Source organism: Chelonia mydas, chromosome 26 (assembly GCF_015237465.2).
Source record: "Chelonia mydas isolate rCheMyd1 chromosome 26, rCheMyd1.pri.v2, whole genome shotgun sequence".
In the NCBI taxonomy this organism is placed as follows: Eukaryota; Metazoa; Chordata; order Testudines; family Cheloniidae; genus Chelonia; species Chelonia mydas.
Genome location: NC_057859.1, coordinates 2283861 through 2302897, shown reverse-complemented (window position 1 = coordinate 2302897; position 19037 = coordinate 2283861). Strand labels below are relative to the sequence as shown.

The following is a 19037-nucleotide window of genomic DNA, read 5'->3' as shown; positions in this document are numbered from 1 at the left end:
ACGCTCGTCTGCCTCTCTCACTTTTGTTTCTTTTCTTTTTCTCGCTCCAAAAAAAGTCTTTTGGTATCTTCCTCTTTTGTGGTTCAGCATCTGAGGGCACCATTGTCCGACACATCTGACAGCCAGCCCGCCTGACGTTATGGATGGGCTAGACAATGCACGTGAGAGCGGACACACGGGAGGTCAGCCGTGGGAGAGCAGACACACGCAAAATCACGTGTGTAAAGGCAGAGGTGTGAGAGAAGACTAGAGCCAGTGAGAAAATGGAATCCTGGGGGAAAAAAAACCCACCCCAATTTGGAAACATCAAAATTACGTTATTGAAACACTTTGTCCCAGTAAATAGAACATAATGAATAGCTGCACTGCCTGTCGCATGAGCCCACGCCCCAGAGCAGGCTTGCGGAGCGCTCTGAAGAGGGTCTCACACCGCGTAAGATGACACACACCTCGTGCAACCAGGACTAATTGCGGGGAAGAGACGCGTAACAAGCAGAGGGGACAGTGACCTGAGCTTCAGGCGTGGAAGACTGTGAGCCTCCAGCCCTGGGGGTCTGCATCTTAGCTCCCAGGCGTCCCCTGAAGTTTACTGTGGAGTTAGAGTGACTCCTGCCCTCCCTTTCCTCGGGTGGAGTCTCCAGTGACCTGCGCCTCAGCAGGAGGCAGACTGCAGCAACGTGAGGCTCCGGCTTTGCCTCTGTGCGGTCTGGTGGCGGGGCCACTCACTCGTGCCCTGTCTCTCCCCCACTTATCCTCTGGCTTCAGGCCAAAGCAATTTGTTGCCTTGAAATTACCTTCAGCGGAAGCCATTACAACCAAAGGCAGGGCTATGTAATCAGACTCAGATGGGATTCCTCACCCCCGGGCTCTGGGGTGGAGGGAGGGAAGCTGTGCAGGGATGGTTACAGACCCACAGTAACAACGCAGCTGGCAGGGCACCAGGCCCCCGAGCCAGGCTGGGAATACCCACAGCACACCAGCTCCAGGTGGGATGCCTGGTGCTTTGGAAACCTGAAAAGCTGAGTGACAGTTTTGTCTAATTGCAAACACAGCAGGGAGGAGCAGAGCATCCTTTGCTTTTCGTTCTCCAAGTGGTGCTTCCTGATTAGCAGCGCCTGGTAATTCTCGATTGCTGCTCAGGGGGTCGATCTGAATCTACTGGTCTCTCTCGTGGCATATTCTGCCCAGGGCTTGTGAGCGACACTCTGTGCTGGTGGAGGGAGCTGGGCTAGCAGCTCCTGGAGGCTGAAGCCACAGAACACAGGCAGAGGAAGAGCAGGTGTAATCCATGCTAGGGGAGCGTGGGCCTTTGCCCCGCCAAGGTGAGAGGTTAATGAGCTGGAGGACCCACGGCTCGGGGCGGGCTCTGAGGGGCATTCAGCCCCCTTGGAGCCATGCTCCATGACGATGGGTGGGAGACACAACCTTTAGCTAGCAAGGGACAGAAAGCACTCGTTCACGGAGCAACCTCCTGGCCAAGTGGGTCATCGGAAACCCCACCTACAGCGAGAGTTTGTCCCCCTCGCTGGGACGCTCTATAGGCTGGATGAGGGGGCTAATGAAAACGCCTGCTGCAGGGCATGGGTACGGCTGAGGAGTCTGCAGAAAAGGCCAGCTCTCAGGGCTCATCTGGTCTCACCCGCAAGTCCACCCAGCCGCACTCTCTGAACAGCTGGGGCCTGGGTGGGAGGCCAGGCGGCTTCCTGAGGAGCCGGTCTCTGTGCTGCCTGCACTAATCACAAGGCATCGGTACTTCCCAGCAAGACATTCCTCATGGCTAATAACCCTGTCCAGCAGGGATTGCTCCCCTTTGGAGTGTGGCTGGAAGTGCCTGAATTCCCTCTCCTCTCCTGTGCATCTGCCTTTTCATCACAGGGCTGGCTCCGTGCTCTTCGCCAGCTGACTGGGCAGGGGAAGCAGAGATTCCTTTTGGTTTGGGGATTAGCATGGGGGGCTGCAGTGAACAAAGGGAGAAAATTATTCAGGTGCGGGTGGGCAGAGCCGCCCAGGGAGCCCGAGCACAAGAGGAGGGATGTCGTAACAAACCAGCCCCTCACTACACCCGCACACCGACCCAGCGTGCAGGGCCCGGGCTCTCTTCTCAGGCCTGGCACTGGGTAAGTCACTTCCCGTCTCAGTGCCTCTGGTCCCCCCCGTGCTGCTCACTGTATTCATGCCTGGGAAGTGCTCTGAGGGGCGGGGGCAGAAGGGCTGGAATAAGGCAAAGAGCTGATATTCTCCCTATTGTCTTTATTCAGTCAGCGCTCTGTGCTCCCGGGGCTGTCTGTGCACCAAGCGCCTTCAGTACCCACAGTACCGAAAACCACCGTGGCTGTGTGAGGCACGACGCTCTCACTCCATCTTTGCCCAGCTCAGGCCTTGCGTCCTGCCCGCCCTGCCGCTTACGGCCTCGTTGATGCCCTGGGCCACGTAATCCAGGTTGTGCGAGTTGATGCTGCAGACACTGACCTGGCCATTCCCGAGAAGATAGATGTGTTTGTGCTTCTCTAAGAAAGCCACCTGGGATGCTAGCAGAAGACACAAGCCTCATTAGTCACCTACGATCCTGAACCAAAAGCTGGGGTGTGGCCGAGTGATCTAAGAACAGGCCGGGAGACAGGAGTCAAGGGGTTCTAGGCAAGTCCCGGTGCCTCAGTTTCCCTTTCCGTTAAATGGGACTAGAAATATTGCCCTCCCTCTCAGGTCATGGAGAGAGGGTCTGGGCAGGGTCATTGCAGATGCGAGGCACTAGCCACACTATCAGTGCTGAGCGGTGTTATGTGTCAGCTGCGAGAAATAAACGTAGAGAAATCAATATACCTAATAGGGAACAATTCTGCCACATCCCTCCAATCATCCCGTAGGTGTTTCCTAGCCACTAGCCATCCCAGCCTAGGGATTTCGCTCCCCCTGGGGGCTGGAAGCCTTTGGCGAGCATCCCCGGCCAATAAGCAAGTGAAGAACATCACTCTAACAGCTGAGCCAGTCATCTCTCCTGGGGGAAAAGGCCAGGCGAAACGCCCTGGCTATGTATCACCAGGGATGGCCTAACACCACTGCTTTACCCTGCCACTGCCCCCAAATGTCTTCCATGTGCACCCGTCTGGAAGGGTCCATGTTTTGGAGAGTCTCTTCCTGCTTAGGGAGGGTTTTGGTTGGCCTCCATCTGGCCCCCCTGCAGCGGCCATGGTCTCACTGCCATGAGTAGGGAGAAGCCACCGAGACCAGGCATTGTCCTGAGGAACTCGTGCCAGCTGAAACCCAGAGCCAAGGCTGGGTAGAGGTTTGGCCAAAGCCCTCCTCTCCCCAGCTTCCCCCTGGCTGCAGGGCCCTCCCTGCAAGCCCTCCTGGCTACAGCAAAGGTTTTTCGACACAGCAATGATAATGGTGAGCACATACGTTTGCTTGTTATTCATTTGTCCTGCAGGGGTGCCCACCTGCCCCAGTCAGGATCAGGCCCCACCGGTGCTGGGTGCTGCCCAGACACACGGAGAGACACAGTCCCTGCCAGGCTGATCTCACACTCTAACAGCAGCGCATTTCCTTGGAGTGCTTTGCAAATATTAATGAATGCTAAAGTCTCCTATCCTGCTGGATGAGAGGTGATGGCTGCTTTACAAAGGCGGGTATTCAGTGGTATTATCCCATGTTTGCGGATGGGGACACTCAGGAAGGCAGGTTTCCCTTTGGAAGGTATTTGGGAAGTACTAAGTATAAGCAGCAGCAAAAAGAGGAGACAGCCCTGGGCGTTGAAGTCTTCTACCCAAAGAGCACCATAGCATGGGCACAATCCCCCCAACACACAGACCCTCACCGGCCGGTATGCATTAGTCCTGCCCTGGAGGGAAGAGGTGGGGAAGGATTGTCCAGTGATTAGGGCACTAGCCTAGGACTTAGAAGACCCAGATCCAATTCTCTGCTCTGCCACAGATTTCATGTTTGACCCTGGGCAAGTCACTAAGTCTCTCTGGGCCTCAGCTCCCTTCTGTAATAGGGATGGCTGCACTGCCCTGCCTCCCAGAGGGGCTGGAAGGACAAACACATGACAGGTTGGGAGGCACTCAGATACTGTGGTGATGGGGCCGTACAAGTGCCTGGAGAGAGGAGGGCTTTTAAACTCTGCTGCGTGCTTCCAGCTGGCTTTGGAATATTGTACCAGCACGAGAAAGGCTCTTGTGCCTGGACTCCTGCCCTGCCCAGCACAGGACTCCTGGCCCCAGCCTGACGAGGCTCTGACAAGTGACCACAGCAGGATGCCGAAGCTCCCAACGTTTGAAGCCTGGCTATGGTGAACATGGATCCCCACGCCCAGCTCATACCAGCCCTGCAGAGCCGAGGGCTCAGCTCAAAAGGGATCTGTGTAGTTCATCGGTTCGACGACGACGTTTTCATGCTCTCTCTTTTGGTGGATTCTGGAGTCCAAAGCGTGACGCGCATGCTTGTGAGCAGATCGGGCAGACAAAGTCATTGGTGAGCGTCTTGGTAGCTGTAGCCTAAGTGAGACGCTTTCCCCTTGCAGCTAACGATTGGTGACTTCTGTCCTCTTCAAAGGCTTGGAAAGCTCTGAGTGCTGTGTGTGGCCAGGTTGATCTACTTAACGCAGCCTTCTCAGATCATCCGGTTTTATTGCTGTTCTTGGAGAGAGATGTGCAGGAATGACGTGTACGTGAGGTGAATTAAAATGGGAGAGTCATTGCACTGGGACCATCCCATTCTCTCGGCTGATGAAGCGTGGCTGAGTGGACAAAGACTGTTAGAGCTGGAGGCTGCTTTAGCTGCAGTGGATAGCCAGGACTTCTGCAGTGCCCCATTTCGCCCTCCACAGGATGTTGCTTTTCAAGCCGTTGGACCAATATATAGTCTCCTTCCCCTTGGCTACCAGAACAGTCTTTGTACGCTTGGGAGGGCAATCCCTAAATCGCCGTCAGTTTCCACACTGCCGGTTACCCTCCCCTGGCTTAGCCCACCCGCCAAGGCAGTTTACCGGGGTCTGGCCACTGTCGCATGCTTACAACTCCTCGGAGCCACAGGGGAGAGCTGGGTGTCCAGTGAGGACCAGAGAGGAAAAGAACCACTCAAGGAGTGCGGCAGTTCAAATCATTCAAAGGTGCTACCTCTCCCATACACCCGCACTGAAAAGGCGACAGAAGGGCAAAGGATGGACTGACTCATGCCCCACCAGGAGCAAGGACAGGCTGCTGCCCAGCCTCTGAGGATGAAAGGCCGTTCCCAGCACCCTGGCTCACTGCCACAGCAGGGAATGGAGGAGCGCAAGGTTCACCCGTTGCCCAGGACTCTGGCGGCGCGGAGGAGGGGCAGGCGGGTACTTACGGAGCAGCCCAGTGAAGCTGCGTGTCCCTGCCTGGGCCGTGAGGTGCTCCCAGCAGCCAGGCGTACCCAGAATCCGCAGCTTCTCCTTCAGCTTCTCCCGGATCAGCATGATCCTCTCCGCCAGTGTCTGGAGACTCTGCTTCCTGCAGGGTGCAGCAGGAGGGTTACAGGGATCTGACTTCCCCTTCCAAGGGGCTAATGGCTTCACTGGGCTGGGCGGGGCGGGGGGGGTCCTGATCTCCCCAACCCAGCTCACACGACCTGTCCGGGTCTGGTGAGGCAGGTCCTGGCTGCTCTGGGTAGACAGCAATGGTCACATGGCCCTTTCAGTCGCAGAAGGGGGTTGTCACAGGGTGACTGGCCCCTGCAAGAAGGGAAGCAGGGTTCAGTGCACCCAGACTGATTACCTGCAGCCCAGCGGGGCTTAAGGAAGGCACCTGGGTCTTATAAAGGGAGAGACAGCTGCAGAGGAGGGGGCATCTGCCTGCAGACCCTGCAGGAAGTAAGAAGGCCCCTGGAGGGCCTTGTGGCAGCAGGGAGAAGGTGCCAGCAGGGAAGGCCGGGCTTGAGGCACGAGATGGTGGAAGGAAGGCAGATGCTCCGGGCGGAGGGGCTGCCCAGGTGGGCACTGGGATGAAAGTATGAGTTCTATTTTGCAGGATGTAATAAACTGGACCCCAGGATATCTGAACTGTGTGGGCTTTTTAAGGGAGCCTGAGTGAAGGGGAAACTGAGGCAGATTTCATCAGCACCATACTTGGCCAGAGGGGGTGATATAGGTCAGGCATTCCCTTAGAGGGGTTTTCCCCCCAGTGTCTCCTCCCCCCGCACCCCAGAGCTGGCTGCAATTTGCAAAGCACCTTAGGCTGCTCCAGAACGAAAGGGGCCCTGGGCCTGCCTAAGGCTGTAACCCTAGTGTCCTGCTGGAAAGCATGAACTACGTGTGGATTATCTGGCCTGGTGCAGCAGTCGCTCCCTCTCCCCCTTACCACTGGCTCAGCAGGGCTGGGTTGTTCAGCACCGTGGCGATGACCCGGGCTCCCAAATTAGCAGGAGTGTACCACATCCCCATCACTAGCTTCTGCAGCTGGGAGCGGATTCCCAGCAGCGTCTCGTTGTCCCTCACCACCACGATCAGGTTCCCCACCCGCTCATCTGCCCAGGTGACAAGAGCAGCGTGGCAGGTAGGACATGCCCCCCCCCATGCAAAGGGCCTCTCCCTGTCCCCAGAGCCAGCCCTACCCTAGGCTCTGCCCTTCCCAGCCCCAGCCCCCTCCAGCCCGTGGACCGCCCCCCAGCCCACACACACCACCCCTGCTGTGGGAAGGGAGCCAGTTCATTCAGTTTTGCTCTCTGAGTCTCCAGGTGTCCTTTCCACTGCCTGCAGCGACACCTAGTGCCTGTTCGGGGGTCCAGCATTGTCTTAGGGCAGGTACCCAACTACCCGGGCTTCAGCCAGCCGGGGTATGTCGCCATCCGCTGCCATTCACCCTCCCGGCTGCATTGTAGCCACGTCCTTAGAACCGAACGAGGCTGGCCCTTGTCTCACAGGAGCCCCTGCTGGCATCACCCTGAGGGGCAGGAGACGCGAGCCAGCCGGGACCATCCTGTATTCCTGAGCCCCGGCTCCAGAGAGCTCTTAGCAGGCACCTGAGGCCACACGGGGAGAGTGGCGGGGAGAAGCACCCTGCTTCAGAAAGTCAAGGCTTCCCCTCCGCTTCCCATCCCGGCTCTCCCCCGGACCCTCTGCGTGTGCGGCTGTGAGCCCAGGACTCACTGTATAAGCCGAAGGTTTTCGAGAAGGATTGGGCACAGAAGAGCTCAAACCCTTGGGCCACAAAGTGTCGCAAAGCCCAGGCGTCTCTGTCCAGGTCTCCGGAGGCCAGCCCCTGAGCTGGGACGTCAAAGAAGGGGAAGAGGCGCTTCCTCTGGGGACACAGTGGGGAACGGAGCACACGGTGAGACTCTGTCCAGGGTGGCAGGCAGGGCCAGTGGCAACAGGAGCTGGAGAAAAGCCCCTGCTCTCAGACTTACCCGCATGACCCTGGCAACTTCTTCCCACTGCTTGGGAGTCAAGCCGGTTTCCTCGGGAGCATGCAGCAAAACTATGGAGCAGTCCGGGGCACTCTGAAAGCGAGAGAGAGCCTGAGCTGCCTGCGGTTGGTAGTCAGGCCGGGCAGCCACTGAGCAGCTGCGAGACGTGAATAGACTTGGGTTTAGGGCGAGAGGCACCTGCAAAGCTCCAGCCAGCTTCATACCTCCAGCACCTCCAGGAAGTCTTCTATGGCTACAGCCAGCCTCACAGTGTCCCAGTAATGGTATGGCCGGATGTCTGTAAAGCCGGCATCTTGGAATATACACCGGAGGCTGTCTGTGGGGACATAAACCGGGCAGGTGGGCAGGGGTGTAGAACACAGGGTTGGGTACTAGCCCTGGAAATAGTTTATGCGCTCTCTCGTGGTGCTCACTGTAGTCCAAGAGTTAGAAGCTGTTATCCGGGACCCAGCGGTGCCCCTGTGATTTCTTCATAGTGTCGTTCTCATGTGAAGAGCTAACACCCCCAGGGACTTCATTCAACCTGCTGGTGAGCAAGGCGGAGAAAAGCAATAGCTGTGGGAAAAGTGCGGGGAACCCAGCCAAATTCCTAATGCTGAGCAGGATTCCTGTACGCACCAAGATATCGCCTGCTCCCAGGCTTAAAACAGATGGGAGAGGAGTGCCTCTTGGGGATCGTCCGAGCTACACACCGCGTCTCAGGGGTTACAACCACCAGCAGGCTCAGCAGAGAGGCCGAACGTTAAACGAGGCATGGGACTGTCCTCGCTGCACCTGGTCGTTAGACACGCTGAGAGTTCTGCTGAGTTTCAGAGCTGCTGTTGCACAGATAAACGCCGTTTGGTTTTCCTTTGTAACACGACCACCCTGTGCTCACCCTGTTACCGAACTGGCCTTTCCCACGTATCACATATAGAGCAATACTGGAACCAGGGCTCAAGCATACATCACTTACCCCACTGCGGCAAGGCAATATAAACTGCTATGGGACTCGGGCTACTTCTATTGTACCAGCGCCGGAGGAATTCGGCTCCAATTCGAACAGCTCCCGTCCCTCCTACTGTGTGAACGCCACCTGCCTGACTTACATGGAGACAAGAGAGCATCATCTTTTACATCACCGGCCTGTTAGACCAAATGTCTCAGGGCTGCTGCATCTCTAGTAAACTAGAACACGATCCCCCCGGAACAAGGCATTACTGGAAATACCTGCGAGAGACATGCTATAATGACACCACCTGAGGGCATGCAGGCTGCGCAGGGCTTTGAAGAATATCTCTTCGTACATGGGCCCCCATCCCACGCATTCAAACTAGCCTACTCTGGACCCTACCACCACCTCATGTGGGACATAGAACCATGCTTCTGCAATTCGACAGGGACAATGTACATCCTCCGCCAGGAAGCCAAACTAGACAGAAAAGCCCTACCCTGGCTGGCAGCTTCTGTCCTTAGAGCATCTCTTGCACCGAGGACCCATCACAAAGGATGTAGACAGCAGAAAGGAGGGGGGGAGAAATAGTTTTAAAAAAATTGCCATGATTTTCAATGTTGTTTTTCGTCTCAGTTGGAGGGAGATTTTCCAATCAGAACTGGTTTTGTAGGAAACTGTGTGGTTTTCCAGTTGCGTCAATGGGCCTAGAGTCTAGGAGAGGTGTTTTTAAAACTGTAGATAACTCAGAATAATCATTTTTACCCACCATTGAAACACAGAGACCTTTTCCTTAGCAATGTTGGTCTGGTTGTGCCTGAAAGCCCCATTGTGCTAGGTGACACAAGAAGAAACCGTGAGAGAGAGACCCGCCTCTGCAGACCTTACAGTTGACACAGATACCGAAGGATTATTAGCCTATTTTACAGATGGGGAACTAAGGCACAGAATGATGCAATAACTTTTCACAGGTAATCTGTAACAGAGCTGGGAATCAAACCCAGGTCTCCCGAGGGCCAGGCCAGCACCACCACCAGAAGGCCAGCCTTCAAGGACAATAACTAACTAAAAAGAAAAGGAGTACTTGTGGCACCTTAGAGACTAACCAGTTTATTTGAGCATGAGCTTTCGTGAAGTGAGCTGTAGCTCACGAAAGCTCATGCTCAAATAAACTGGTTAGTCTCTAAGGTGCCACAAGTACTCCTTTTCTTTTTACGAATACAGACTAACACGGCTGTTACTCTGAAACCAATAACTAACTAGACCACAGTTAGGAAGTGGACCTTCTGTCCAACTGCACACTGGCACTCCTCTCTCCCCAGGTCTTACAAAAAGAGTCCCGGGGTCTTTAAAGTCCGTGGAAAGCTGCCTGGAGATGACAGCACAGTGGATATTTTCCTGGAGGCAACTTGACTGTTGGCTAGACTAAGGGCTTAGGAATCAGGAAACTAACAGTTGTATTAAAGGGTTGCATCTGGGTTACCGGGGCTGGTGTCTGAGAGATGGGCACACAGCTAATGGTGGGAACTGGCTATGCTCCCTGGTGGATTTGTTGCCCTGGTCTATGGTAGCTCCAGCCAGATCTGCCATTGCCCAGTATGACTGCACCCACTCTAGGGATCTGTATGGTTGTAACCATATTGGTTACTCACTGACACTTAGAGTGGTACAAAAGCTGTGTGTGGACTGGCCCTAGCAGAGGGGGGATGGGGCTAGATGGGGCAGGCTGGTTCCGAGAGGCTTGATGAAGTCGTCATAAGTTACCATGAGAAGCACTGAGCAGGAGCTCAGAAGGTTTAAGGCATGGGGCCCATGGGGTTTGCCTGTCTGTAGAGGGTGGGGGAGAGCTGGGTGGTTTCTCTTGCGGGTGGGGTGGGGGGTCTTTCCAAACTCAAAGATTTCAGCGTCCAGCAGCAGCTTGCAGAGTCCATACCCTGTTCTCAATCACAGCACGGCTCTCCCTGCCAAGCGCCAGCTCGGTAGCTGCCCTGGTGAACTCAGGGAACCCAAGCACCGGGAGGTACTCGTGGTCCAGGGTTGGGTCGCTGGCGATCTGCAGCAGGATCTGTCTCACGGTTGGGCAGACCCACGCTTTGCCAGTTTCCGTCTGGCAGTCTGCAAGAAGAAAGAGCGGGCCAAGCTGTCCATGGGTGACAGGTGCCTCACCGTCCCAGACACACACGGTTTGCTAGTTTTTTTTTTTTAAATCCTTTCCTTTAAGTAAAATTCTACATGACCCGACTGCTACTGGGAGGTGCATGTCTGCAGCACTGCAGACTTGTGGCCTTTGCTTAGCCCCCGAGAAGGTACCCAGACAGCAGCAGTTCCAGCTTCTCCTTTTCCCACATATGCACTAAGAGAATCTCAACCCCCAACCCACAGGTACCAGGATTTGTGAGCACAGGCATCCATGGCTCCTCTGACAATGGTTAATGCCTGATCACACTAGTGGCCAACCGGCAGCGACTGCAGAGATAGCAGGACAAGGTACCCACAGCCAAAGACATGACCAGCAGCAGGTCCTCACTGGCAGGACTCCGCAGGTCTACAAGCAATAACTTATTTCATTGCATTTTTAAGGGGGCCTTTTCTTTAACAAGAGAAAACCACCTGTGACTGCCCTACCTGCCAGAGACATTTGCAATCCTTACAGCATGGCCGGAATCAGACAAGGGGCTGTACAAGAAGTCACCTTCCTACACTGCCTCTCTGCCCCATCTGTACATGGGCTTCATCACTGCTGACTTCACTCTGTACTGCACAGCTGCAGGAGCGTGAGTTGGGGCCTATTTGAATTCATGCCTCCTCCTGATTGTCATTATGGCGGGTGATGGTGGCACAGGCAGAAGGGTGAAACCCCCGGGGAGGTTTTGTCACCTTGGTTGTTAATGTACTGTGCATGAAATCCTGAACCCCATTAAAGTCAACAGCAAAACTCCCCTTGATTTCAACAGGGCCAGGATTTCACCCCTCTGTTCGGTAAAGCAAGCAAATGTGATCCAGCCACAGCAGAGAAAAAACAAACCCAGACTCCCATGGCAGGACTTAGCTCCAGCCCGTTAGAGCCGGAAATCTTACTCGGGGTCTGTCTACACTGCAAGCTGGGGGTGTAACTCCTAGCTCTCAAGCTAACGTGTTAAAAAGAGAATGTGGCCACAGCAGCATGAGGGACTAGCTGCCCCAAGCATGTCCCCAGCTGAGATGAGGGGCAGCTCACCCCTGCTGCCAGTCACACTGCTGTGCATGGCAGCTTGATCAGAGCTAGCATGGTTATGCCTCCTTAAGCCGGAATTTACAATGCCCTTGGAAGAGGCGTGGAGCTGTGAATGCTGACCACAGATCCATGTTTTAGGCTCCCCTGCAGTCAGATGACATTCTGTGCCCGGTGGGGAAAAGATTGCAGCCCAGAGTGTGTGGCAAGCAACCAGCAGGACCTACCCCAGTGGTCAAGGTACACCTTGTCAGGGGATGGATCCTCCTGGTAGGCATCCAGGAGCCGGTCCGCTTCCCTCATGAGCGGGACATCAAGGAAGAGAGAGAGAGCGGCCATGGCCCAACATCGGCAGGAGGACCCTGCAGGTTTCACGCTGGTCCTTCGCTTGCACCCAAAGGGTCACTCAGCTGCCCCCAGGAGAACCCCAGGCTCTGCCCGCCCATGGAATGTTGGGACAGGAGTTGCCCAGGAAACGGCTGTTCCGAGTGGCCCCAGGCAGAACGGGTGCGATCCAGGAAGGTGCCTTGGTGCCGAAGTCCCATCGTTAGGTACCTCTGTGATCCACTGATCTGCTCGGCTGCTGCCTCAGCTCACTCAGCACCTATGCTTTTTCCTTGGGGCATGCACGCTGCTGCAGCCTGCTAGGTGCCAGACTCCTGCCTCCCACCCCAGCCCCAGCCCAAGTCACAAGCCAGGAAAGATGGGAGTTCGTCTGCCTATGTGGCATGCAGGGGCCCAATCCAGCAGGCAAGCTCAGAGACCACCTACCGCATTGGGGCCCTCAGACAAGTTCACACAAAACAGCCAGGGGAGGGAGGAGGCACGGCTCTCTATAACTGTTAGAATGGTGAATAGGGCACTCCCCCATGCAATGGGAGACCCCCCAGTTCAAATCCCCTCTTCTCCTGTGGGGGAGAAGGGATTTGAACAGGCTCTGTCACCTTTCAAGTGAGTAGCCACGCACTGGCCTTGGGACTATTCTGAACGGGGAAGCAGACATTAAAGAAAGCACAAGTTCGGAGGAGAGGCATTAGGCAGCTGAAGTATTGACATTGCATTTAAGTCACAATGCTAGACCCAGCTTCCCCTGCTACCCTAGCAGAGATGCAATATGAAGTTCTTGCAGTTTAGGGAGGATTCTACCCCACGCCCACCACACCTAGTGCCCACATCCTCCTCACTGGGTCGTGGAAGGGGGCAGTCTCCTCGCTGCTGACTAAGGAAGGTCTAGGCAAAGGTTGCTGGGTGGTAGCACAGCTGGACACGTTCCAGAACAGAGCCATTTAGGGAACAAAGGAAGTTTAATAAGTAAAAGAAGAGGCCACTGGAGGTGAGGAGATGCAGCAGTTTTACTGCAGCAGAGATGAACCATCCCAGGGCGGTACAGCCTGGCTTAGAGTCTGAAGTTTTCCAGGGGCAGAGTCCTGCTGGTACAATCCACACACGCTGCAGGAGGAGGCTGGACAGCTTCAGCAGACCTGTCCTGGGAGGAAAGCAGAGCATTAAGGCAGAACTCACTCTGCAGCAGGGCCACGGCACACGAGCCAGCTCAGAAGCAAGGCAGGCGAAGGACAATGATGCCTCCAGCTGCACACGCTCCAAAATGGGAGAGCCAGAAGAGGACCATTGGATTAGGTGCCTGCCCAGACCAATGCAGGAGTTTCTCCTGTCATGCCGGGCTCTTTAACCCTCCCTAACCCTGTCACACCTCCTCCTGGAACCTGCCCTAATTGAAGGGCCAGATTTTCAGAAGGAGCTCAGCACCCAACACACGCCGGCTTTGCCTCATCCTTTTGGAAAGACAGCCACTTATTTTGAGGAATAAACGGGAGCTTGGGAAAGTCTAACATTCCAACCAGCACCCAAAGGAAGCCTGCAGCTGGTAGGACGAAGTAGCTGGAGCGTTCTAAACCGGTGAGCCGTTCCAGTGGCGGGACTAGCAGGGGCCCACTGTTTAGAGCGTACGAAGGCATAGGAAGGGGCACAACTAGGAGGCAAGGAAATGAAACTAAAGGGAAATGCAGAGTGTTCCCCCCACAACGAGATGCCTCCTAAGCCCAGTGCTGGAAGCCCAGTCATTTGGGATAGTTAAGAAGTTGACTGGACGCAGCACGAGAAGCTGTGTTGTAGGAATAATCCTGTATTAGATGGAACCTAGTTGGCCCTTCCCCAGTCCTAGATTTCCACGAATCACTGGCACATCCTGACCCATGGATCTATTGCTGCCATAGTAGAAAGGCATTAAACACACTGGAGAGGGGCTTGACTGGACCATTATACCTGGAGCAAACATTTCAGAGACCTAACAGGAAAGAGACCAAAGAGGTTAGCCATCTAAAAGCAATGTTGTTGCCCAACATTAGAAGCTGTTGCTGGAGCAGAGGTGTGTCATTTTCATTACCTGTCCATGGAATCAAAGATATTTACAGTTTCTCTTTAGTGTTGCATGAAAGAAAGAAAGAAAAAGTGTTGATCAGAGTATCTCAGATTGGAATGAGAACAAAAAGCAAGTTCTTGGAAAGAGGTTAAAACTACTTTGAAAAGCTGGGAGACTGTTAATTTTTTCCTCTTATTTACACCAAATACAAAACAAACCATATTGAAGTCAGCTAGAATTAAATTTAGTTACTGTATCTTCTTCCACTACAGCCAAAGATAACGACTCCTCTGCTAGCCATCCTCCTCTGGCTTCGTATTTGGCATCATCTTCCACTGGAAAGAAGGGAGAATTGCAAGGTTACAGGCAACAAAAACCTCCACCACCAATGTCCGTTATTTCTTTAGGGTGCTGTGCCAAAATACTTCAGGTCATTCACAAAAAGCAGGTGATTGTAGAGGATCCCCTATTTTGCACACAAGGAGACCTTAGGTTTGGTTGCAAATTTGCAGCTCAAGGAATACACTGTGTAAACACACACACACACACACACACCCCTGTAGGGAACTACACCGAGACTTCTGTGCCTGGAAGATGGACAGTGGAGGAAGAGGAAAAGGGAAAGCTACAGCCAGTGAAAGAGGATAGCAGCAGAGGAGTGGGGAGAGCTGCAGACTTTTATGGATCATTTCTCTTTTATAATACCTCCAGAGCACTTCATATAGATGAACAGATCAAGTCTCAACACCTCTGCTAGGCCATTCTTCTCTCTGCGTCGCAGATTATGAAGCTCAGGGAGACACAGTGACTTGCCCAAGACCACAGATAAGTCAGTGTCAGAGGTGAGAATAGATTCCAGGAGGCCTGGCTCCCAGTGCTGTGATTTGACCCCCCAAACAAACACTCCCTCCATTTAAGCAGTGCTGGCACTTGGAGGACCAGTTTTACTCACAGATCAGATGTTGTCCATTGAGATAAACCGGCCCAGTTCCAGACTTTAATTCAAAGGCAACAGGAGGGATAAATTCAAAGCCATCAAGACTGATCTGAAACAAAACAATTTAAAAAAAAAAATCCAGAATCACTGAAATATTGAGAAGAAAATCTGGCTAGGGAGCGACTCAGTGAACTTGAAGCAAAGCCAGCTGGTGGGGGCATTCCAGAGCAGATGGACTTTACATGGACCCCCCGGTCACTACACATTCTTTAAGAAGCACCTGCTGATGCTCAAGCCAAGCTCTGCCCTCAGTTACACCCACAACTGCACTGACATCAGTGGGGTTCCACGGGTGTAACCGAGGGCAAAGTTTGGAGGCAGACCCCCCCCCCCCCCACACACACACACACAGTACAGTAGGTGTGGATGGCATGCGGCTGATGCCCTGATGCCACAGCCAAGTCACTGAAACTCCACAGCACAGAGACTATGCTTTCAGCACCCTGCAGATATGGCCAGGAGACTGGATCAGGCTCAGAGTTTGTTTTCCTGGCTGAGTTAGTAGATGTGTTAAATTTTGTCTTCATAAGACGACAGATAAGTTACACTTATTTGACTCGGCACTGGCGGATATGGGGAGCAGAGCAGGAAGACGTGGGATTTCAGGCCTGCTTTTTCTCCTGGCAGGGGGAGCTGCGCTAGAAGGCGTTCTCTGAATTCCAGTGCATGTCTCAGCTAATCGTTAGCATAAGGACTCCGGTCCATGAGTGGCAGCTTGCAGCAGGTGTGTATTCAGAGCAGTTCCTAAACAATCAAGTAACTTATCGCACAGAGATGTTTTAATTCCAAAGACAGTATTACCTTTCACTGAACTCCGTGCTTAGCTCCAAGCATCTGCTTCATACTTGGGTCTCGTTAGACAGCAAAATGTATATAGCTCCTTACTCCGATCACGAGCTGGAAAGATCTCTAGCAATTTACAAATACAACCCAGCCAGCCAAAGACAATACATCCAATTTCAGTGGCTGACCAGAAAAGCGAAGCAGGCCAGGGGATGGGAGGTAGCCCCGAAGAAGAGCACAGTTGCTCTTTTTGAAAGTTAGCCCAGTCCTTTGTTAAATCAGGACGAGCGCTATCAATGAGTCCTTGAGTAAAACAAAAACAGATGTTTCTAGTCAAGATCGGATTGTGTCCTATTTACAGGGATGCGCTTTTTAATTTTAAGCTTTGATTTGTCTCTGGACTTCTGTCTTTCTACTCTCTGGTCAGTTTTAGATCCTAAGGCCAGAAGAGACTATTTGTGATTCTCTATTCTGACCTCCTGCATAACAATAATAGATCGTCTCTGCCATGCATGTTGGTCTGCACAATGGGAGAGGAGCATTCACAAATTAACCTGCACAGCAACTTTGTGGGACAAAAAGAAAAGGAGTACTTGTGGCACCTTAGAGACTAACCAGTTTATTTGAGCATGAGCTTTCGTGAGCTACAGCTCACTTCATCGGATGCATCCGATGAAGTGAGCTGTAGCTCACGAAAGCTCATGCTCAAATAAACTGGTTAGTCTCTAAGGTGCCACAAGTACTCCTTTTCTTTTTACGAATACAGACTAACACGGCTGTTACTCTGAAACCTGTCATTTTGTGGGACAAGTAACTTCTGTGTGTTGTACATGGGGAAAGCTTGCTCAGAGCTGACTTTCAGAGGTGGCAGCTCCCATAGGATGCTCTGTCCCAAATGTGGACTAAGTGACTTGACCAGGGCTACAGAGAATCACCATTAGAGCTGAGATGCACCTGGTTCCTAGCCTGAGTGCTAACCACCATGCCCCACTGGCTCTCAGTCACTATAGCTGGGGTGTTAACATTTCATCTGAGGTTGAACGGACCATAATGTGTACAGTGGAATGCTACGCCAGGCAAAGGAGAGAGAAGCAATCCGCTCGTTCAACCGAGAGGGCATGTGCATACACTGTAATTCCCCCAGATTAGTTGCTTGCTGGGCAGAGATTGTTCTGGGGGTTGTCGTGTCAATCTCTTGGCTTCATGCAGCAGGTTTCCCCCAGGAGTTACCATGGGTAGGACAGAGAGCCTCAGTGAAGCGATGGGCACTGGCCTGTTGCCACCGTAGGTGTTTTTTGAAGCTACTGCCACCACGTGCGGTTCATCCTCGGCCTCTGCACTGAGACAGATCTGCAGCAGCGGAATGAAATGGATCCTCATGAAGCTGGGTTTGCTGTGGACTAATCCCCATGCAGCCAGCCAGCCTGCCTCCCTGCCCATTCAGTGTGCCCTGAGCGGCGTCAGTGCCATCCCCCATTGCCAGCTGGCAAAAGCCTGCACCAATCCCCACATTCACTGAGCCAGTTCCCCTCCAACATGCCACAGCACAGGCCACACCCAGGCAGCGTTTAAAGATGTTATTTAAATGTTTGCTTGGGATTTTGGTGCTGATTAAAGTCCTGGGGGCTGAAACCCTCTCTTCTGCCTGGGCAGGGGGAGCAAGTCTCCCCCAGGATTGCTCCCTCCCCAGGGTGCTTTCACCCTGACCTGAAGAGACCCAGGAAAGGAAAACATGGTCTGTGTTCAGAGCATGGCACCTTTGCTGGGCTTGGGGTCAAGGCCATGAATGCTTGAGAGATCAGCAGAGCTCCCCACCCAGCACTGCTCCTCTCAGACTGACCCTCAAGCCTCGTCTGCATGTGAGAGTGGCACCAGTGTAACCCAAGGTGAGAATTTCAACCAATGTCAGAGGGGATCCCCGACAAGTTACGTGGCTTACAGTTTTCAGTAAGACCAGGTGTTCCAAGAAGTCATCTTCTTCCATCACCACACACCTCCTGGTGCTGGTGTTCAGCTCACAGCCTATGGGGAAAAACACAGCTGGATTTGTGGGGGCATCACTGCCCCCAAACAAACCCTGCAAGATGCAAGAAGAAAAACTGCAGCTGCTAATGGAAATTCTAGAGCAAAGAAATCCCTCTAGTCCCAGAACACACACATGCCACAGGTCAGAGACATAGACAGGCATTTCCCATGGGCAGAAACTTTAAGGCCAGAAGGAACAATTGTGATCATCTAGTCTGACCTCCCACAGAACATAGACCAGAGAAATCCACCCAGGAATCCCTGCATCCAGCTCAGTGGTTTGGCTAGACTGGAGCCTATCATAATACGGTTTGTTGTGTGGAGTGAGGTTCGCCTCTAACTCTGCTCTGAAAGGTTATTGACTCCTTATGGGCTGTGTTCCCAATACCCCAACTTGCAAAATACAAGCTGGAGTATTGGAAATATTCAATAGCTCTTTGTATTCCCCTCCCTAGCAGTTGCAATCCTAACGGACTTTCATACATAGATACGCCAGTCAAGAGCTTAATGAGGACACCATGTATCCAGTGCTTTGCTTTTCGTCATTTCATTCAGCCCAAGCCAAAGAAAACAAGTAGGATTTAAGGCTGGATTTAAGAAGCTGGAATGAAATTAGCAGCACTGATCCTGGGAAGCTAAGTGTTCCAAATGCCAGAAGCGCTGGACAGCAGCTAAAGGCAGGGCTAAAACTGAATCCTCAGGAGGCCAGTAGAGTTCAAGGAGCAGCTAAGCACGTACTTAGGCAGTAAGTCAACAAGAGCCACCAAGCCAATATTGCGCACTGCTTGGAGACCTGAAGAAAGGAAATGCGGGGGTGGGGGAAACTTATATTTGTAGCATGACTGCGTATGCAATGCTCACGCCTAATCACAGGGGCTGGTGCTCTCCTTCAGCACAGATGGGTAGTTTGCTCAGAGGCTAGCAGGGAAGGCACGTCCTGCTCTGATCACAATGCGGCATGGTAGGGCCCAGGCCCCACTTGGAAGAGGTAAGGGGGAAATGCAGTCTACGCCATTGGATGGAAATTATCCACTGCCCTTAGGGTGGGGAAAATTCACACCCACCCCTTTTATTAGATCATCCTGTGGCAGTATTTCTGCAACCCTTCACAAGGGACCCCACCTGCTGCCCATCAACTCCTCCCCCATTTTGCTGGCAGATACCAGCCACACAAACAGCTCTGTGAACCCAGGGAACACGTCATCTTGCTCACCCCTCCGCAGTTGTACCCTTACCCCACAAGACAGCAACGGGTTTCTCTTCTTCAGAACGCGGACTCAAGAGCAGGAGAGATGAACTCATTCTGCTCTAGAATGGACTCCAC

General features: G+C 53.2%; 1 protein-coding gene and 1 long non-coding RNA gene across 2 annotated transcripts; both read right to left on the bottom strand.

Moving 5' to 3' along the window:
• Positions 1 to 2352: 2352 nt before the first annotated feature.
• GOT1L1 (glutamic-oxaloacetic transaminase 1 like 1) lies at positions 2353 to 14153 on the bottom strand. Its single transcript, XM_037886114.2, has 10 exons — positions 13933 to 14153; positions 11756 to 13014; positions 10251 to 10432; positions 8342 to 8465; positions 7590 to 7702; positions 7366 to 7458; positions 7109 to 7259; positions 6321 to 6486; positions 5332 to 5474; positions 2353 to 2528 (listed from the first exon to the last, which is right to left on the bottom strand). Exons 2-10 carry the CDS (start codon positions 11865 to 11867, stop codon positions 2353 to 2355), a joined length of 1260 nt encoding a protein of 419 aa, XP_037742042.2. The 5' UTR covers positions 11868 to 13014; positions 13933 to 14153.
• Positions 14154 to 14196: 43 nt separating this feature from the next.
• LOC102930316 lies at positions 14197 to 16317 on the bottom strand. Its single transcript, XR_006287594.1, has 3 exons — positions 15707 to 16317; positions 14861 to 14954; positions 14197 to 14243 (listed from the first exon to the last, which is right to left on the bottom strand). It is a non-coding gene; the product is annotated as an uncharacterized LOC102930316 (long non-coding RNA).
• Positions 16318 to 19037: the final 2720 nt, after the last annotated feature.